Source organism: Leuciscus leuciscus, assembly GCF_965113295.1.
Source record: "Leuciscus leuciscus genome assembly, chromosome: 13".
In the NCBI taxonomy this organism is placed as follows: domain Eukaryota; kingdom Metazoa; phylum Chordata; class Actinopteri; order Cypriniformes; family Leuciscidae; genus Leuciscus; species Leuciscus leuciscus.
The window spans coordinates 38,776,646-38,796,935 of NC_138737.1; the positions used below are offsets into that span (position 1 = coordinate 38,776,646).

The following is a 20,290-nucleotide window of genomic DNA, read 5'->3' on the forward strand; positions in this document are numbered from 1 at the left end:
CTTGGAAAGTAGTTGCAAATGTTGTCCTCGCTTATTTTGAATACAGCCAGCAAAAAAAAGGACAAAGTTTTGCTTAAATCCAGATCTTTAAACTCTCTTAATTGTGTCCATGGTTTGACCTTTTAGTGTCTCCAGGCAAATAGGAGTTTTTTATTTGAAATATTATAATAATCTCAGAATCAGAGACAGTTCTTCCCTGTCTGATCCTGGGTCTGTGTCATTTACAGTACACTCACATTACATATGTTGGATGAGAGTTGGGTCAGTTTACAATTAAATATAATCTAGGTTTCAGCATAAAACCTATGATTGGATTATGTCTCTCAGTAATGCAAACTGAACTGATTCTACTGGCATAAATCAATGAAAAATAGCCTATACATGAGTGAAATCATAATAAATAAGTAAAAAGACATTGGACTCCATTCTAGATACGAAAGCAACATTACAGAGAAGAAAATTCAGCATTGGGACCAAACAAATGAATTCTCATGATCAACTTGTTCATGACATAGAAGAGTTTTGCTATTAAAAAATGCTTTAAGTTTTGTTTTCCTCTTGCACAGGATGTATTATAAATATGATCTATATCTATACAATATTTTCTATCGAATCAATGTGAGTTTAAATGTACACTCCAGTAATTCACTTTGTTCATTTATGATGTTATACCTTATATGTATTTTATTTATTTATTTAGCTGTTGGATATCAAGTGCACACAATATACTGGTCTCATATTCAACTTTATAATGAAGGAGAATTGTAACTAAAAGGCTCTCAGGACAAGAGTGTTTAAGCGTCAGGTGTTTGCTGACATCAGATGTCATTTGCACAGGTTGTCACAGATGTTTCAATGTCAAAAGCTTTACAGTAAATATGCTTGAGCTCCCAATGAGCAAACTAAGATGACTGTATAGCAAAATATTTAATAATTTCAATTTTAGTTGAGCCAAACAATGGTTTGAAATGATGTATGATAACGCACAAATGATTGATTTGATTTGGTGCTTAATTATTATTGGTATACAATTATTAATAATGTTTGTTTTATTAGAAACCAGTTTTTGCTGATAATAATAATACATTTTTCTTGAGCATCAAATCATCATATTAGAGTGATTTCTGAAGGATCATGTGACACTAAAGACTGGAGTAATGATGCTGAAAATTCAGCTTTGATCACAGGAATAAATTACACTTTGAAATATATTTTAAACTGTTATAATATAAAAAATTATATTTAACTACATTCATATTTTTTATTTGTTTTTTTATCACATAAACACAGACCTAGTGAGCATGAGACTTTTTAAACATTATAATATAATATAATGTAATAGGCCTATAATATAATTGAGTGGTGTGTGTGTGTGTGCGCGGAAATGAAGGAAATGAATTTCATTTCGAAATATATTTGAATATTTATTTTAGTTGCTATTAATTGCTATTAATCGATTTGACAGCACTAAATATAGGCTAATATAGTTAATCTTATATATTTAAAAAAATGCACCAAACATCATAATGAAACGTTGAAAAATGTATTTATTTATTTACTTAATTACTTATTCATTCTGTAGGCTATTTGAAGAGATTACCTGGAAAGTACGGTGGCATACTTCCCTATTGGTGCAGGTGAAGGGTTTTTTTTTTGTTTTTTGTTTTTTTTTGGTTCAGGTGAAGGGTGGAGCAGGCCAGGTGTGAGTGACAGCAGATGCCCATCATCATCATCATCATCACTGTCACGCGCAGGAGAAGAGTCAGTGCGCGCGCACGCTCCACAGAGCGCGTTCATGTAGCTGTCGCGTGCGTGTCTGCCCAGCTCTGCCATTCCTTCATCAGGACTGATACAGAAGAGTTGCACTTCTACACTTCTGGACACCCTGGCACAAGTTCTGCTACACAACTGGAGATTATGTTCAGTGGACTTTTAAAGGAGGAGCCCATTCATGAACTCTCAGACTGTGGTGTGGAGCAAAGGAGAAGAAAATAGCCTACATCTAACTAAAGCTGTACTATAGTGTGCTGAAGATCATCGAGAGAGAGAGAGAGAAAGAGAGAGAGAGAGAGAGAGAATCATGGCTGGATGCTGCATGTCTGCGGACGAGAAGGAGAGGCAGAGGATAAACCAGGAGATCGACAAACAACTGAGGAAAGACAAGAAAGACTCCCGGAGAGAACTCAAGCTGCTGCTGCTGGGTGAGCGACACGTGCCAGATCGTAGAACAGTGTGAAACACATTAGAAAAAGACGCTTTACTAATAGATAGACAGATATATATTACTTGGTCAGGACACCTGTGTGAAGGTGACGGCAGAACTGTGTAAAGGAAGTGCGCATAACCCTCTGGTTCTGCTCGCGTGCGGTCATAAATGAACGATTTCTCTCTTTTTGGTCAATTAAATGATTGTGGGCTACAATATATTTGTTCGATAATGTTTTATTTATTTAATATTAATATTTATTTTTAATATTAATTTGTATTTTTAGGGGATTTTATGGTGCTAAATTATATATGCATAAGGCCTAGTTATAATCCAAAACACTTTTTGAGCATGGACCTGAAAATGAATTTCTATCTTAAACTGTCATAAATCTTGAATGTTTTGGAGCACATATTTAAGTTTCTTAAAGGATACACTTGGCAGATTATTGCTGAAGTTTAGAAAGTTTTAAAAAGTGAACTTGAAAAAAAGTTATACAATTTTACATTTATTGTTATGCATTACATTTTTTATATGAAATATTTTTCAAAAAACGTTTTACTCTAAAACTGTGAGAAAATCAAAGCCATACATCTTAACAAGTTGCGTTCCAAATTTGAGTATGATATTTCAAGAAATGAGCTTTCAGTGAGATTATGTTTGGCCGCAGTACCGAACGCTTCCACTAGAGGAAACTCGCCTCATTCATTTCTAATGAGCTCATTTTTGATCATGAACAATACAAGTGTGACAAGTTTTTTCAGGACCATTTAACCTTTTCAATGTCCATGATATTTGCGTGTGTGTGCGCGCGCGCGCGCGTGTGTGTGTGTGTGTGTGTGTGTGTGTGTGTGTGTGTGTGTGTGTGTGTGTGTGTGTGTGTGTGTGTGTGTTCACACAGTAAGTGCCAAAATCTTTTCAAGTTTATTCCATTTCGTAAAATTTTACTTTAAAGCACACGAGGGTTAACTGTATTGAATGTGCACTAGTAGTGTACTTCAATCCTTGGAAGTATATTAAAAAACTGTACTTTCATATAATATAATACTACCGAAATAAAAGGCCACTTAAGTGTACTTAAAGAGAGCACACTTTCATAGATATGTATCTTAACACACTTAACGGCACTTCGTAATAATGTCACATTCATATTTTTACTTCAATGTACATTTTAATTCATAATCTTTTGCTGTGCTGTAAAGAAAGTGCTATTCAATATTCAATTTAGTGTTATTCAATAATACATTGAAAGTTAATATATGTTAAACGAGCTAAACGGCAACTTCATAACAAATGTGTAATTACAAATGCATGACATACAAGTTTCAATAGAAATGACATTAAATATATTGTAGTTTAGTTGCTTGTCAGTACATTCGGCAGTACACTTTAACCATATTTCAAAGACAATAGTAGTATACAGATGTATACATTTACATATGCAGATGTAGCCTGCTTAAATGGGTCAAAAAACACTCTTTTGAGTTCAACTAATTGCATTTAATATGAATTTAAACTATAATATGTTGTCATTTAATTGCAAATAACATGCAATTAAGTCTCAGAAAACATTAGGTCCAGTTTGCACTTAAGTATGCCAAAGTGTACTTCTTTTGCACAAGGACATGGATAACCAAAATGACTGCGACACCGACATTAAAAGTCAAAAATCAAAAATGATTGAGCAAAAATGTCTCAAAAAAGCTCTAGCATCATTTATTTGCTAATGACACATGGTTTGGTGTTTTGGGGGGGTCTGTGCCTGTCTATATTTATAGGAAGAGATGTGTGTGTGTGTGTGTGTGTGTGTGTGTGTGTGTGTGTGTGTGTGTGTGTGTGTGTGTGTGTTTAGCTGCTGCGACACCGTTTTACACAGCAGTTCCTGGCCGCACGGACACTGTCTCTGGTCTTGCTATGCAAAAGCATGCAAAGCAGAACTGCAGTGAACTCTAAATAAACTTTCCTCAACAGAACAAACTCATTTCCAGAGTCACTATCACACAGAGAAATGGCTGTTGTGCTTTTGTCAAGCATGCCATTTATAATTGTAACAGCGGCTCATTGACACACACCTGTGCAGAGTGTGTGAAGTGAGTCTGTCTCCCGGTAGATTCATTATTATTACACTGACCACATGAAGAGCTCGGCCCTGGAGACAGACCCGACGGAAAGCTCGAAATCACGAACACAACACCAACACACTCGCTTTCAGCTGCAACTCGTGAGCTTTCAGTTTTCTTTACGTAAAACACGAGTCAATTGTATGCATGCGTTTTATAATATGTAAAACAAAACATTTGCATTGTGCTGTCACGTGTGTGTGTGTGTGTGTGTGTGTGTGTTTTGTGTACAAAAAGTCAAGTACTTTTAGGTGTGACCAGTACAATACAATTCAGTTCTTTATTTTGGCAACACTTTACAATAATGTTCATTAGTTGACAGTAGTTAATGTATTAACTAACATGAACTAACCATGAGCAATACATTTGTTACTGTATTTGTTCATCTTTGTTAATTTTAGCTAATAAAAATAAAGCTGTTCATTGTTTGTTCATGTTAGTTCACAGTGCATTAACTAATGTTAACCAGATTTTAATAAAGTATTAGTAAATGTTGAAATAAACATAAACAGAGATTAATAAATGCTGCATAAGTTGAGTTCATTATTAGTTGTAATTAATATAGTTATAGTATAAACACAACAGATACTACTCCAAAAAAATGATAGTTTGGAAATAAAAAAGTAGATTTAATAGTGTATGTTTGGAATAATTCAGATTAAACAAGGCTGTGTTTATTTGATAAAAAATACAGAAAAACTGTAATATTGTGAAATATTATTGCAATTTAAAATAACAATTTTCTCTGTGAATATATAGTAAAGTGTAATTTATTCCTGTGATCAAAGCTGAATTTTCAGTATCATTGCTCCAGTCTTCAGTGTCACATGACCCTTCAGAAATCACTCTGATTGGCTGCTCAGCTATTACTTATTATTATTGGTACTCAATTATTAATAACGATTCTTATTATTATCAGTGTGTGAATGCTTAATATTTTTGTTGAAGCCATGATACATTTTTTAAGGATTCTTTGATGAATAGAAAGTTCAAAAGAACAGGATTTATTTGATATAGAAATCTTTTGTTTTATAAATTGTTTTTATGGATCAGTTTATTGCATCCTTGTTGAAAACAAGCATTCATGTCTTTCTTTTTGTATCTTACTTGCCCCAAACTTCTATCATGGTTTCTACAAAAATATAACGCAGCAAAAACTATAAGAAAATTGTCATAATATTTTAAAATTTTTGATCAAATAAATGTAGCCTTTAAAATAAAATAAAAAGTAAATCTATTTCAAACTGTTGACCTGTTTATATTGATAATTATTTTATATGTCATTTCTACATGTGAAAGTGAACAACAATCAAGGTTTTAAAAACATAATCTTTGTAAACCTCCTATAGACTTCCAGGTGAAATGCATTTCTGCCCTTTTCCATTGAACATTATTATAAAGCCCATAAATCTCAGGACTCTTGGTTTCGAAGTGAAATCATTCAAATCTGCTCATTTTCATTTGTGTAAAGCATCGCAATGGCGCTACGACTTTCTCAAGATGCTAATTCATGCAAAGTGGAGAATGGTCATGACAAATTTTAAAGCAGGACCCAAAATGAACTTTTTGCCACACCTTTTGCCAGACAAATTTATATTATTTCATTCAGAAATGTATCGTAGATTTGCTTAATGGAAAACAAAATGTAATAAAAAACAGCATTAAAAAAAATCTTGCTTTATTGCTCAATGCAAAATTCAGTAAAAGACATAAAAGTATAGGAGCTTTTCTTCAGTTGCAGAACGTTTGAATTTCTTTGATGTTATTGTCATTTAAAATGATAACTGTAATTGTTACTGTATCGATCGGCAAGGACGGTTTTAACTCGCTTTTGGATGCAAATTAAAATCGAGCTTCATTTTAACATGCGTGAAGCTAGAATAAGTATGCATTATTATTGATATACTAAATTACTTTGTAATTTCACCAAACCAACTTGGAGAACACACCCCCATCTTCCATTGGTCGGAAAAACAAATAGCCACGCCCCCAACCCACACCATTGGTTGAGCCAGTGTTGCTGTGTCTGGCTGGATGGGAGTTTATCATGCATTATTTATCATGCATTATCATTGATATACCATTATAGTTTTTGTTAATTGTTAATATTTAGATTTTTTAAAATATTTTAATTTTATTTAAAGTTGTATTCGTTTTTCGGCCATTTCTGTTAAATGGCTGGTAAGTAAATAATTCAAGATGTATTTTTGCTCTAAAAAAACTTGGAATCATCGTTGAAGAAATATGTGTAATGAAGCTGGTAAAACTGCAGGAAATATGAACTCTGAATGATTACTGAGAGTTATGTAATGCATGGAAGTACTGTCTGATTGATATACTCATTACACTGCAGAAGTAACACAAACCTTCTCTCAGACAGCTGTAAAAGTGTCAAACATCAGGCGCCAGCGAGCAGAAAACACACCTTATTCTTATTCATTTACATCACGCCTCATTATCAGACCGCAGAAGCATTAAAGCATGTTGAAGAAGTGTGCGGCTACAAGGCATTACGTCTGTGTCTTTCAAGTCAGTAAATCACCCTGAGAAGTCTCAGTTTAGCCTAAATATATACATACACTGTATATTTTGAGTCTTTCTGTAGTCAAACCATAATGCCGCAGCTCTCAAACATCTAATATTATTAGTAAGTGAGTGTGTAGTGAGGTTTGAAGAATGGCTTTAGTGCGGAGACTCTCAGTGCACTCAGGGATTGTTTATTGGCCGAGGGCAAGACAGATATTCTGCCACACGACACTTTAAACAAAACTCTCTGAAACACATACACCCCAAATCTTTGTCCTCTTCTCCGTCTCCATCTATCACCCCTCTGTCTTTTCTGTCCGACAGCAATTTGTTCATTATTACTTTCCATAAAATATACACTGTCATTTCATGTTTGACATTTTAAACTGAGAGAGAGAATTTTTAACCATTTTGGATTTGTTCATTTAAAGACGACCTGTTATGCTTTTTTCCATGTTCATCTTTCTTTAGTGTGTAATGTTGCTGTTTGAGCATGAAATATCTCAGTTATTCTCTATATCAGTGTCAGTGTTTCTGAACTCCCTGAAACGCCTCCATTGTAGTCTTGAGTTTCTTCCGGGAACGAACACGTCACAATATTCCTCATTTACATAATTCATATGCAGAATAAAGGGGCGGGGCCTGGTTGAGTGAGTTAGTAGTGTGTTGAAACTGGTGGTTATGGTAAGGGGCGGGACATTTCTTAAACACACTCGAAGCGCTCGACCAATCACAACACACGGATCCAGCCGACCAATCAGAGCACAGTGTGCTTTTCAGAAGGAGGGGCTTCATAGAGACAGGAACTAAACAGAGCGTTACTGACAGACTGGGACTGTGTTTAACTCCACTTTTAGACATACACTCGTGAACTTCCCTAAGCACTTTCCCTCGGGAGAATCCCCAACACCATTTGGAAGTGCGTTCAACTTCGTCAAGTTGGCGAGGGATGTTTATTTGGACTGACTCTCGATCCCTCAAATATGACAGAGAAAGTGAGTCTACTCAATATATGTTCAGCTCACACCATTGGTTGGAAAAACAAATGACCACACCCCCAGCTCACACCATTGGTTGGAAAAACAAATGACCACACCCCCAGCTCACACCATTGGTTGGAAAACAAATGACCACACCCCCAGCTCACACCATTGGTTGGAAAAACAAATGGCCACGCCCCCAGCTCACACCATTGGTTGGAAAAACAAACGGCCACGCCCCCAGCTCACACCATTGGTTGAGCCAGTGTTGCTGTGTCTGGCTGGTTGGGAGTTTAGAATTAGTTTATCATGCATTATCATTGATATACTATTTGTTTTTGTTATTATTTAAATAATTCTGTTTTCATTTTAATCTTAGTTAAAGTTTTAATAATTTTGTTGTTTGTTTTTGCCGTTTCTCAAAAATATTTCCAGTTTATTTAGTTTTAGTCATTTTAGTACTAAATGAAAATGAGAAATGCTGCCTTTGCAACTATTATTTTTTTTATATTGTATTTTATTTGATGTTTTTTGTTTAAGTTTTAGTTAACGATAATAACCCGTGCTGCACACATATATCCCCCTCTCCTCACTGGGACATTACAGTATTTGAAACGATCCTCAGATTTCCATCCTACAGCTGTCCTGAGTAAAGACACAGCAGCTGGAGAATATAAACACAGCTCTGGCAAGACACACGTTCAGTCTGTCGAACATAATCATCTCAGTCCTGTCGCTACAGTAGCCAAACACTAAACAGATTTACCTTTTGTTCATCTCTGAGGGAAAATAAGCAAATGAGAAGCGGCCAGATTCAATCCAACCATTTGTGTTGTTAATCAAAGCCACAAAAGCAAAGTCATTATAGTTGTTCATTTATGAAAGAATGCATTGAAGATTAATTATTATAATGGTCTATTATAATGTGTAGATTCTGGAAATGGTATGGCATTATTGATACTGATATTAGTTATTAACTGATGGAAATAATTTCTAAATGGCCCTCGTTTTATATACCGTTCATAAGTTTGAGTTCATAAGTCTCTTCTGCTCATCAAAGCTGCATTTATTTGATCAGAAATACAGTAAAAACAGTAATATTATAAAATATTATTACAATTTAAAACAGCTGTTTTCTATGTGAATATATTGTGAAATGTAATTTATTCCTGTGATCAAAGCTGAATTTTCAACATCATTACTCCAGTCTTCAGTGTCACATGATCCTTCAGAAATCATTCTAATATGATGATTTGATGATCAAGAAACATTTATGATTATTATCACTGTTACAAAAACTTTTTCTATCTAATTTGTCCTTGCCGAATAGAAGTACTTATTTTCTTTTAGCCAGTACAAACTTTTTGAAACTTTTTTAATGACTAATTATAGTCTGTAGAACAGAAAGACCTTCACTCTTACAAAAATGTACAATGGTACTTTGATATATACACATTTACGTGGCATTTTACCATGGTAGTTTGTCCAAAAACATGGTAATACAGTTGTATTTATTTTTTATTTTAGAAACAAAAGGATTGATTTGTCGTTTCTCTTTTGTAGGCACAGGTGAGAGTGGCAAGAGTACGTTCATTAAACAGATGAGGATCATTCATGGCTCGGGTTATACTGATGATGATAAGAAGGGCTTCATTAAACTCGTCCACCAGAACGTGATCAGCGCCATGCAGTCCATGGTCAGAGCGATGGACATGCTCAAGATCGCTTATGCTAAACCAGAGAACCAGGTACTGGACCACACACACACACACACACACACACACACACACAGATCACAGAGTGGAGATCAATTTTAAGCTTTCTTGATCAGTTTTTGGCTTGCTGATGTCGATACATCCCAAGTGTTAAAGTCCCCATGTAGGCTATACATTTATCCCATAAAACTCATCTTTGATCACCAGAATGACATATTTAAAAAAAAAAATATTTGAAAAAAAATTCTTCATGCCTTAAAACAGCTTGACTGTAACTCGACACCCTTGCCTCATTTAGTATGCGCGGTTCTATGAATATGCAAATGTACGCCTCCACTCACTCACTCACTCAGAGATCCACTGGTTGACGATCACACGTTGATCTGATTGGTTACAAGGTAGTTTGTGACGTCAGAAACACCAGCGATTTCAAAGCGTGTTTTTGAGACTTTCTTTGGTTCACTGCAGTTTTAAGGAGAAAATACTCAGCAATGCTGTCGACTTATGAATGTACACATGGTTTGTTTTAAAGCAGATTAAAAACACCACATAGTCATATAAACAACATTAAACGCTGGATTTTCTTTTTTCTCCAAAAAAGAACATTTATTTATCAGTAATCATTTACTCACCCTCATGTTTCTCTAAAACTGTATGACTTTCTTTCTTCAGAAAAAAAAAAAAAAAAAAATTCCAATGTTGTTTTGGACCCCATTGACTTTCATTGTCTGGAAAAAAACGGTTGAAACATTGTTTAAAATATTTTATTTTGTGTTCCATGGAACAAGGATTTAGAATGCAATTTGGAATTGCATGAGGTTGAGTAAATTATGACACAAATGTCTTTTTTCTTTCTAGAAAATTTAACATGGATAACCACTAAAATATAAATGTACTTATTATTGCGCCACCTAGTGTTGAACGGATTTGTGCACGTGGGTCGGATCGGACACCATCCTGCCAAATCTTTTTGGTTTGCAGTTTTTAAATCTGAACAATAATGCTCACAATCTTCGCTGCCAGGACCCCTACAAATCTGCTGATGAAACAAGACAAAATATATGTTTCTATCTATTATCTAATGCAATTCTTGCTTCTCAATATATTCATCTTGTTTGAAGGCTTAGAAACATCAGGAATTTTGGTCATTGCGTATTATTTATTATTTATATTATATATTTAATAACGAATTGGAGTTTTGTTTAACTTCACTATCATGCTTTTTATATTCACCTGTTTACATGCTCTGCTCCTCTTGAACTCTCATTAATTGGCTGTTTTCTGCATTGGGTTTCTTGACCGCACACTCTCATTGGTCCCCTGGGAGTTGGTGGTGAATCCTGATTGGCTGTGCTTGTCTCTACAGGCTCATGCTACATTGGTGAATGATATTGAGGTGGATAAGATCATGAGTTTGGATGAGAACCAAGTGAGCGCCATCCGTAGTCTATGGAATGACTCTGGGATTCAGGAATGCTACGACCGCCGTCGAGAGTACCAGCTGACTGACTCTGCCAAATAGTCAGTCTTGTAATTGTGAACCAATTAAAACTGTAATCTCTGTGTTTTCGACATACGTTTGTTATTTGGTCACAAGTGTTACTGGGAGCTCTGCAGACACTTGTGAAAAAGAAGATTTTAGAAATAATGCTTATTATGGAAATAATATACTTGGAAAAGAATATATTTTAACTGTGAACTGAATGTAATGTTTTCTGACACTTAGTTGTGTGCTATTTGCAATTAATTTTAATGTATTATAGTTTAAATTGATATTTAATGCACTTAGTTGAACTTGAGGGGTTTACTTAAGTACTTTAAATGTTTAGTGTACTGCCAAATGTACTGCAAGCATTTATGCTAAACTAAAATACACTTTAATGACATTAAAAATAAGTTACATTTTAAGTACATTTTAACAATTCAGTGCATTTAAAATATATTAACTTTCAATGTAATATCAAATAACTAGTTAAAATTATAATTAAGTGCTTTATAAGTGCTTTAGTTTGTTAGTCAACACATCAAAATAAGCGTACTTCTGTAAAGCACAGCAAAATATTATTAAAACATAATGATTACTTTAAGGAAAAACTTGATTTGACCTTAATTCAACGTGCACTTTTTAAGTCTACTTAAGTGTGTTAAACATAGTCGTGAAAGTGTGCTCTCTGTAAGTACACTTAAGTGGCCTTTTATTTCAGCAATATTATATTTTCTGCAAGTACAGTTTGTTTAAAAATACACTTTTAAGATGTGAAGTACACTACTCCTAGGTGTACTTAGCACTAAGTGTGCATTCAATACATTTAGTGTACTTCTTTTTGTTAGAGTATTAGAAGTGTGTTTAATCGAATTCTCTAAACATCCACAATGTGTGTGTGTGTGTGTGTGTGTGTGTGTGTGTGTGTGTGTGTGTGTGTGTGTGTGTGTGTGTGTGTGTGTGTGTGTGTGTGTGTGTGTGTGTGTGTGTGTGCGGTATTGTGATGTAAAACTCTCTGTGTGCTCACTTTCATCAGCTCTGGCCATGACTTGACCACAGTATTTGTTTTTTTCCCGTTTCCCGTAACAGCTACCTGAGTGATCTGGATCGGATTTCAGATGCTGCGTATGTTCCCACAGAGCAGGATATTCTGAGAGTCAGGGTTCCCACCACAGGAATCATCGAGTATCCCTTCGACCTGGAGAACGTCATCTTCAGGTAACAGTCTTGATGTACCACATCAGTGTTTAGTCATGCATCAGCACTTCTGCTGTACATCCATCTTGATCAAAATCCACAACACTCAGGGCAAGATTTATTAAACAGGGAGAGCGCAATCCAATAAAAGCGCAGATGGGAGTGGAAAGTTCTGCATGTGATCGACTGGTTTAAAGGGGTGGTATAATGCCCTTTTCACAAGATGTAAAATAAATCTCTGATGTCCCCAGAGTGTGTATGTGAAGTTTTAGCTCAAAATACCCCACTGATATTTTTATATAGCATGTTAAAGTTGTCACTTTTTTAGGGTGAGCAAAAACGCACCATTTTGTGTCTGTTCCTTTAAATGCAAATGAGCTGCTGCTCCCGGCACAGGGGGCGGAGCTTCAACAGTTTGTGTCCTTTTACCTCACACAGACATGCACTGAAAATTTCAAAAACTTTTAGCCTTTCATGTTCAAACTGGAGTCAGAAAGATGGAGAGACTCAAGAAGTGACATGTAGAAGCAACAGGACTTTGAACTTTGCTTTGAACTTTGAGCGTTGTAACTTTGCAGATGTTGTTTATGCTCAAACAGCAACATTACACACTAACTAAAGTTAGAAAAGTGAAATCATAATCAACCACCCCTTTAAAACTTGTTTTTTTGGGCGGTAAATAATGGTGTAAATACCAGGAAATTGACGAGCGCAAACCTCAGTAAATCGGCTTGCGTGATTCATTTAAACACTCTCCTCACATAAATACTGCATCTGAAAGAGAAACTCCTACAAATGCATATGTAATAAGATCAGCTGCAAAAATAACCTGTTCACGCCTTTCCTCACTGCATGTCTTTAGTAAATCCTGAAAGTAGTTTTTACCACCAAAAGAGGGTTTGCGCTGGAGCAAGCTGAGAGTAAATCTGGCCTTTAGTGTGTAATTTGTGATCGGTTTGTAGCCAATGGGTTTTAGGAATATAGTTTTTGGATTTGTAGTATAATAAGGTCTGTGGTTGGGTCAATACTCAAGTTTCCATATATGGATTTTTTGCACTTCAAAATGTTTGATTCACTTTGTAAAGAAAAACTACGCACCTATAGACTGAACATTGATTCACATTATTACATGTTCTGTCTATCAGCATGTAGTGTTTCTTTACAAAGTGACATCGCCAACTACTGGCCTGGCAGCAGAATACAGCGTTTTTACTCGTTTTTGAGGATCCTTGTTAACGGGGATCGTTTCGACAAAGTTGTCGTCTGTACGCGAAAAACGCAAAGGAAAAACATTTCCATTTTTAGTACATTTGTTGTGTAAATGTGGCTCGATGGTGTTTTAAGCCCCCAATGGCTCCTTAGAGGCAGCTAACCCTACCCTCAACCTTAAACCTACCCATCCCCTCGCTGCCTGGAAGGCGCCGTTGGGGGCTTAAAACTTGTGCCCTTAAACTAGACGGCTCAATGCATTATTCCACTGGGAAAAGCATTTCCAGTTTCATGATTTGTCTGATCGCACCACATGATTTCAATTATGTGCAAATAGGCCTCATTGGCAGAGGTTATTTACACTGACCCCGCCCACTGATGTCTGATTGACGCCAGACAAAACACATTGTGTACAGCAGCAATACTGTAGGATTAAAGCAACACCAAAGATTCTTTAGTACCTAAAATTTTTTTTTTCAAAATCGTTTCATTGGTTCATCAACTCGTAACAGGATGAACGGCACTTCTGCATTCGCTTTGCGACCCTCTATCGGCTATAACCGCACTATGCAAGTTTGCCAGATCGGGTAGCGGATCTGTAGTTCGAATGAGACATAAGAAACTACAAATTTGACTTGCTTTACTGCAAGCGTTACTATAGCCGATAGGTGGAGCCTATATAAAAAATAGCAGTTTCTGATGTCGCAATACATCATACTTTCATAAAATCATGCAACATACTCAACCTTGTCTGTGGACATCGTTATTTCCTAAGCCAGTGCTGGATAAACAGCGAGTGTGCGTGTGACGGTAGGCTGTGGTAGGCTAAATGATTTACGACAGCGGTAATGGACAATTCTGCTTCCAACCTGTAGGGGGACCGAAGAGGAAAAGTGCTCTGGTGTGGCTTTAAGGCACATGGAAGAACCTGAGTTCAAATCCGCCTTTTGCCCAAACTCGCTCTACTCCCTTTTCCCATCACATATCAGACCGGAAAGTCATTTATTTTCAATACAAAATTAAGAAAAGTGGAAATAAAATGTTTAACGTGGGTTTAATAATAAAGTGTTTATCGGTCAGGGTTAGGGAGGGCTTTATTGTCCCAATTAGGCAGCATCCATTTAATAATTTTAATGAATATAATCATATACACTCTATGTTATTATTGCATACCGTTTCCTGAGCAACAACACATCAATAACAATAGCATCTAACTACTCGTTACACTTATTGCAAAGAAAATACTGCTATTTTTACATAGTGTTTATAGAATCTATTGCTATTTACACTGACATTTTAATTTGTCGGACGAAAGTATTATATAATATATATATTTGTGTAATAACGGAACAGCTTTATCCATGTCATGTTTCATTGCTCAAATGCTCATTGCTGCTGCTGACCTCATCAGGATGGTGGACGTCGGGGGTCAGAGGTCAGAGCGCAGGAAGTGGATTCACTGCTTTGAGAACGTCACCTCCATCATCTTCCTGGTGGCGCTGAGCGAGTACGATCAGGTCCTCGCCGAATGTGACAATGAGGTCAGGATCACGCTGAGCTTCACTGTTCTCTCGGTTCTGTCTGACGTCAGCTGACCGGATCTGTTTTCTGTGTCCCAGAACCGCATGGAGGAGAGTAAAGCTTTGTTTAAAACCATCATCACTTATCCCTGGTTCCAGCAGTCGTCTGTGATTCTCTTTCTTAATAAGACAGACATCCTGAAGGAGAAGATCGTTCACTCTCACCTGGCCACATACTTCCCAGAATTCACAGGTGAGTCACTGATAGCAGTTTACATGTGAGACGAGGGCTCATACTATAGTACTTATTTGAAGTACTTACTTTGTGAGCGCTTAAAAAGTATGAATTCTATATCGTATGAATGTAATCTGTTGCCATTATCATGTGACCTACCAGCGTCGCTTCACTGCCATTCATAAATCCTCTCCTGTGGCCTCATGGGTAGTAACGTGTCTATCATACACACACTTCAGAATCTCACCAGAAGTAGTAGATGCTTTTCACCTGCTCTTTTATGAGACCTGTGAATTCAGACATACTTCTTTTGTCACATACTTTATTTGCCTACTATATAGGGAAGTGTGTGATTTCGGATGCAGCCCAGGTGCCTCATCATGTGATTGCTCTTATGACAGGAATATGAATCATGTTCAATCAGATATTTTGTTAAAGATAAATTGCAATATTATGAATGTATGGATCAATTTCATATAAAGGTGTCCATAAATCTAGTTTAACATAGAGGGCCCTATTTTAACGATCTGAAACTTTGTGGGCGGGTCTCGGTCGCAAATCTAAAATGGGTTGGTCTGAAGTAGCTTCATTATTCATAGGTGTGGTTTGGGCGTAACGTGAAATAAACCAATCAGTGCGTCATCTCACATTCCCTTTAAGAGCAGGCGCGCTTGTTCCCTGGCGGATTGATATTATAACGGCGGATTTGCCAGACGCGCGCCAGGAGCGCTTCACAGCCGAGGAGACCGACGTTCTTTGGGGAACGTTACATTGGGGATGGAGAAACACACCCAAATTAGCTTCGGTTAAACAGGCGTATGATAATTTGGGTAAATGTGTAAGCTAGATTTCACATCTCATTGACACAACAATGATTTCCCTCATGTGGTAATATTTTTCCTTGTAATAATGTATGATTTGCAAAAATGAAAACTGCTGCGTCTGTGTAGATGAGAGAATCAAAGTGTATGCGCGTTGTGCACACACTACATTGATTATGGCCAAGCATGCGCCCTTAAAATAGCATATGAATAACATGCGCAACGCGCCACTGACTTTAGACTAGTTTTTTCCTGGTCAGTGGTGGAATTGTTTTCTAAACCTGCAAAATAGGATCAGGGAACGTTTGCACCGGAACACGCCTCCTCTTTTCGCTGCACCGCCCCCGGGAGCGCAAGTTCATTTCCTAATTTACCGGCGTGTGTCTGTGGAGGGAAAAGTCCGCTGTGCGTCGGTGCAAAATAGGAATGATACATGCGTCGGTGTACAAAGTCAATTGCGCTGGGTGCAAGATAGGGCCCTGAGACTATTTGTCTCATGATGATTTCATATGGTTTTGAAAATTTGTATACCTTTTTTTAAGTGGCGTAACCATAAAGTAAATATATTTTTCATAAATGATTAAGTCATAAATATCGAGTTTCAACAAAGTTGTGCCTCATAATATTTTACAGCCTGAACTAATCTCAAACTATATATATATATATATATATATATATATATATATAGTTCTTACAATGTTTTTTATATATTTTAATATCATATAATATCATATAATAATGGAATTTGAAGTTTCAGGAACCCAGTGAAGAGTTTTATATATATATAATTCTATACTGTATATAGTTCTTAAAATGTATTTTTTTCTTTTTTATCTTTTGAAAATGTTTTTAATATATTTTAATATAATAAACATAATTTAATATAATAATATAATTTAAAGTTTCAGGAACCCAGTGAAGAGATTATATATATATATATATATATATATATATATATATATATATATTTATAGTTCTATATACAGTATGGTTCTTAAAATGTTTTTTTTTCTTTTGAAAATGTTTTTAATAAATTTTAATATAATAAATATAATATGATAATATAATTTGAAGAGTTTCAGGCCTTTAATCACCCTGACATTTTCAACGTTGACTCCAAAAAATATAAAAATCTATTTTAATTCAGAAATAAAAACATGCTCATCACAGAAAATTTGTATTCAAGTCATTGCATTTTTACTGAATTTTAAAATAAATGGAAATGACCAAAAACCAAGCATGACATCATTGACCCACAGATTTACTTCTGTTTTTCAGGCCCCAAAAATGATCCAAAGTCAGCGCAGGAATTCATCCTCAAGATGTACCAGGAGGAGAACGAAGACAAAGACAAAACCATCTACTCTCACTTCACCTGTGCCACGGACACGGAGAACATCCGGCTGATCTTCGCCGCCGTCAAAGACACCATCCTGAGACACAATCTCAAAGAGTTCAACCTGGTTTAAGACCGACACTATAGAGTTAGCGCTCACTTTATCTTAACATTCTATGAGGACGTAGAGGAGGAGAGGTGTCTAATGGATTAGATGTGGACTGGGTTCTTAAAGCACCACTACGAGAATCAGCCTTCTTTAGGTCGAGTAATAGATGGATAGGTTACATCGACAACAGATGCTGCATTGTGTTCTTCATGCAAGTAGAGTTTACAAAGGATGCGATGTGAAATAGATCAAAGTCTTGAAAACTACTTGTATAAGAGCTTTTAAAGCCACAGTAGAGGGGAAAGTTTACGTTAATGTAAAAACTTATTCTAGTTTTTCTTCTTTTTTTTTCTGAAGTTCATGTTCTGAAGTTGCCTTATTTTAAACACAAGCCTGAATCATGATTGGTCAATTCGTAGAAATGTTAAAATATTGTTTTATTTTATTATTTGTAAAAAATCATTTACAAGCATTTACTTGGTGTCAGATTTCACATTTGTTAATGATATTTCATGCATATTCCATAAAACACAGAACTCCGTCATAGTCATGATTCTTTATTTTACCTCAGTACGTTTACCAGCGGCTGAAAGCAGGTTCAAGCTGTAATCAATACCTGAAGTGCCTTTAAACTGTAATGTCTTAATCTGCTTTGATAATATTTATTAAACAAGGATATATACAGCCATATGTTGTTACTCAATTAATTCCAATAAAAAAGTCAAAATTCTAAATACATTTATTAAATGTGCAGAATCAATTAAAAATGACAAGAAAATAAAATGTAGTGCCTTTAAAGTCAACATGATATGGCATTCACAATTCTCAAACTTCATGCATGTCCAATTGAAACTAAATATGCATGATAAAAGTGTAGAATGAAAGTATGCAGATTCATGTGCAAAAGATGAATCCCAGAAATTGTATTTATTTGAGCCACCAGGAAACCTGATGTATCCCATCAACTTGCCACGGTTTGATTTTATTGCTGTAACCGTTATTATATTTGCATTAACTATTGGCAAGATTTTAGAAAGGCAGCCTGAAACAGTGACTGAACCGCTACTTTCCTATTGGTTTACATGATTTACAGGTCACCCAAAAGGTCAATAAATAGCGTTTCATGTCGACTTTAATGTCAGATCATTCAACATTCATTAAGTAAATGGCCCACAGATCAATATTAAAGGTTGCATATTTGTGTTATGTTACAGTTGTACAGGTGTGTCAGCACTGGCTGCATAGACACAAGAAAAAAGCCATCGAGTTTTAACCGTTGAGAACCAAGACAAGCTGTAGAATCAATTAAATAGACACTGAAAATAACATTTCATGCAAAGCCACACATTAAAAACATCCCCGGTCTCCTGTACATACAGTAAGAGATCACCATTTTCATACACTTTTGTTTAAACGCCACATGTAAAGACAATTAATGTACATACAGTGTATTGGTCTTTATTAATACATTTATAAAACAACACCGTAATTTAGTGTGAGTTTGGTTAAGAGACGTCAGACTTGCACGTGGTTCGAGGCGCTGAACTGCGTGTCGAGGCACATTGTAAAGGACATCATCATATGGAAATGAGTTTTGCAAATTAGGGATTGGACAGACTGAGCTCTGACGGCGGGTGAGGACCGAAAAATACAGTGTAATGTAATCCTAAGTCTAACAGTCATTACCGTGTTCAGTGGATGACCGTTGCATTGTGGGTATATTGTAAGATGGCACACTGCAAAAGCAGCGTAAAGGCACACAGCAGCTTTAACTGGTCACTTCGCCAGACTTTCCCTTGCGTCTTCCAGCCTGGAGAGAACCCACTGAGGACGACGGAAACACAGCGTTAACACTGATGCATGGATGCAAACATTTACAGCTGCAAAAATCATGTGGCAAAACAACACGTTTGTGGAAACAAATACAGCCCTTTGACCCCTGTGTAGCTTCTGGGTCTTTAATGATCCGGTCGAGTTTAAAAATTGTAATACTTAATCTTCAGTTTGTTCAAAATGTCTCAGGTTTCCCCAAAACATTGCAAAAATAAACATGTACACTTTTTTTTTTTGGAGGGATTTAATAATATTGGTTCATATTAATACTCCTATTAGATTCGGTTCATTTTGCGGGGGGTTAATAGAGATTCATGTTCTGTTGAAAGACAATAAACAGATTATTACCAAAATAACAAAAATAACCATGGGGGAAATATGCATAGTTCTTTTAATTATAAACAAGCTTGAAATACTCTGGGACTTTTATTTTGAAAAGTCTATATATGTAGATAAAATATGCACTCTTACAATCTTCTAAAACATCTTATAATACAAACACCCTAAAGTGAACATTTTCATAATTCATCAACAGTAGATCATAAGCAATCGCTTGGCATAAATGTACAGTATTGACTTTGAACGTGCAGTGCCAAAGAAATGTTACGTTTTGTTCTGTTATTGGATTTTTTTACTTCATCAGAATGGTACAAAACTTGGTAAAGGTTTTGGCACTTGTTGTGTGAACACACACACACAAATAATGAACATAAATCAAAAAGGTTAAATGGTCCTGAAAAAAGTAGTCACACTTGGACTCTTCGTGCATTGGAAATGAATGTGAGGCGAATTTCCTCTAGTGGAAGCGTTCGGTACTGCGGCCAAACATAATCTCATTGAAAGCTTTTGAGATATCAACCTCAAATTTGGAACACAGCTTGTTTAGATTTATGGCTTTGATTTTCTCACAGTTTTACAGTAAAAATGTTTTGGAAAATATATATTTCAAAAAAAAAAAAAAGTATTTTTGTGCATTTTTCATAATAAATAAATTCTATAA

General features: G+C 35.8%; 2 protein-coding genes across 3 annotated transcripts in view; one reads left to right on the forward strand and one right to left on the reverse strand.

Moving 5' to 3' along the window:
- Positions 1-1,847: 1,847 nt before the first annotated feature.
- Positions 1,848-18,145, forward strand: gna14a (guanine nucleotide binding protein (G protein), alpha 14a). Its single transcript, XM_082188798.1, has 7 exons — positions 1,848-2,201; positions 9,396-9,580; positions 10,914-11,068; positions 12,120-12,248; positions 14,848-14,977; positions 15,056-15,209; positions 17,291-18,145. Exons 1-7 carry the CDS (start codon positions 2,081-2,083, stop codon positions 17,479-17,481), a joined length of 1,065 nt encoding a protein of 354 aa, XP_082044924.1. The 5' UTR covers positions 1,848-2,080; the 3' UTR covers positions 17,482-18,145.
- vps13a (vacuolar protein sorting 13 homolog A) overlaps positions 18,002-20,290 on the reverse strand; it is a 79,575-nt gene continuing 77,286 nt past the window's right edge. For both annotated transcript variants that reach the window (XM_082188655.1, XM_082188654.1), the window contains one exon: positions 18,002-19,281. In XM_082188655.1, the coding sequence (XP_082044781.1) occupies positions 19,234-19,281 (48 nt within the window). In that variant the 3' untranslated portion in view covers positions 18,002-19,233. The remainder of the gene's footprint in view (positions 19,282-20,290) is intronic.

What these genes read in the sequence shown, in the direction of transcription:
- gna14a (XM_082188798.1), top strand. Translation starts at nt 2,081, where the DNA reads ATGGCTGGATGCTGCATGTCTGCGGACGAGAAGGAGAGGCAGAGGATA. An exon ending in ACTCAAGCTGCTGCTGCTGG is followed by an intron (nt 2,202 to 9,395) that starts GTGAGCGACACG and finishes TCTCTTTTGTAG; the next exon opens with GCACAGGTGAGAGTGGCAAG. An exon ending in CTGGAGAACGTCATCTTCAG is followed by an intron (nt 12,249 to 14,847) that starts GTAACAGTCTTG and finishes TGACCTCATCAG; the next exon opens with GATGGTGGACGTCGGGGGTC.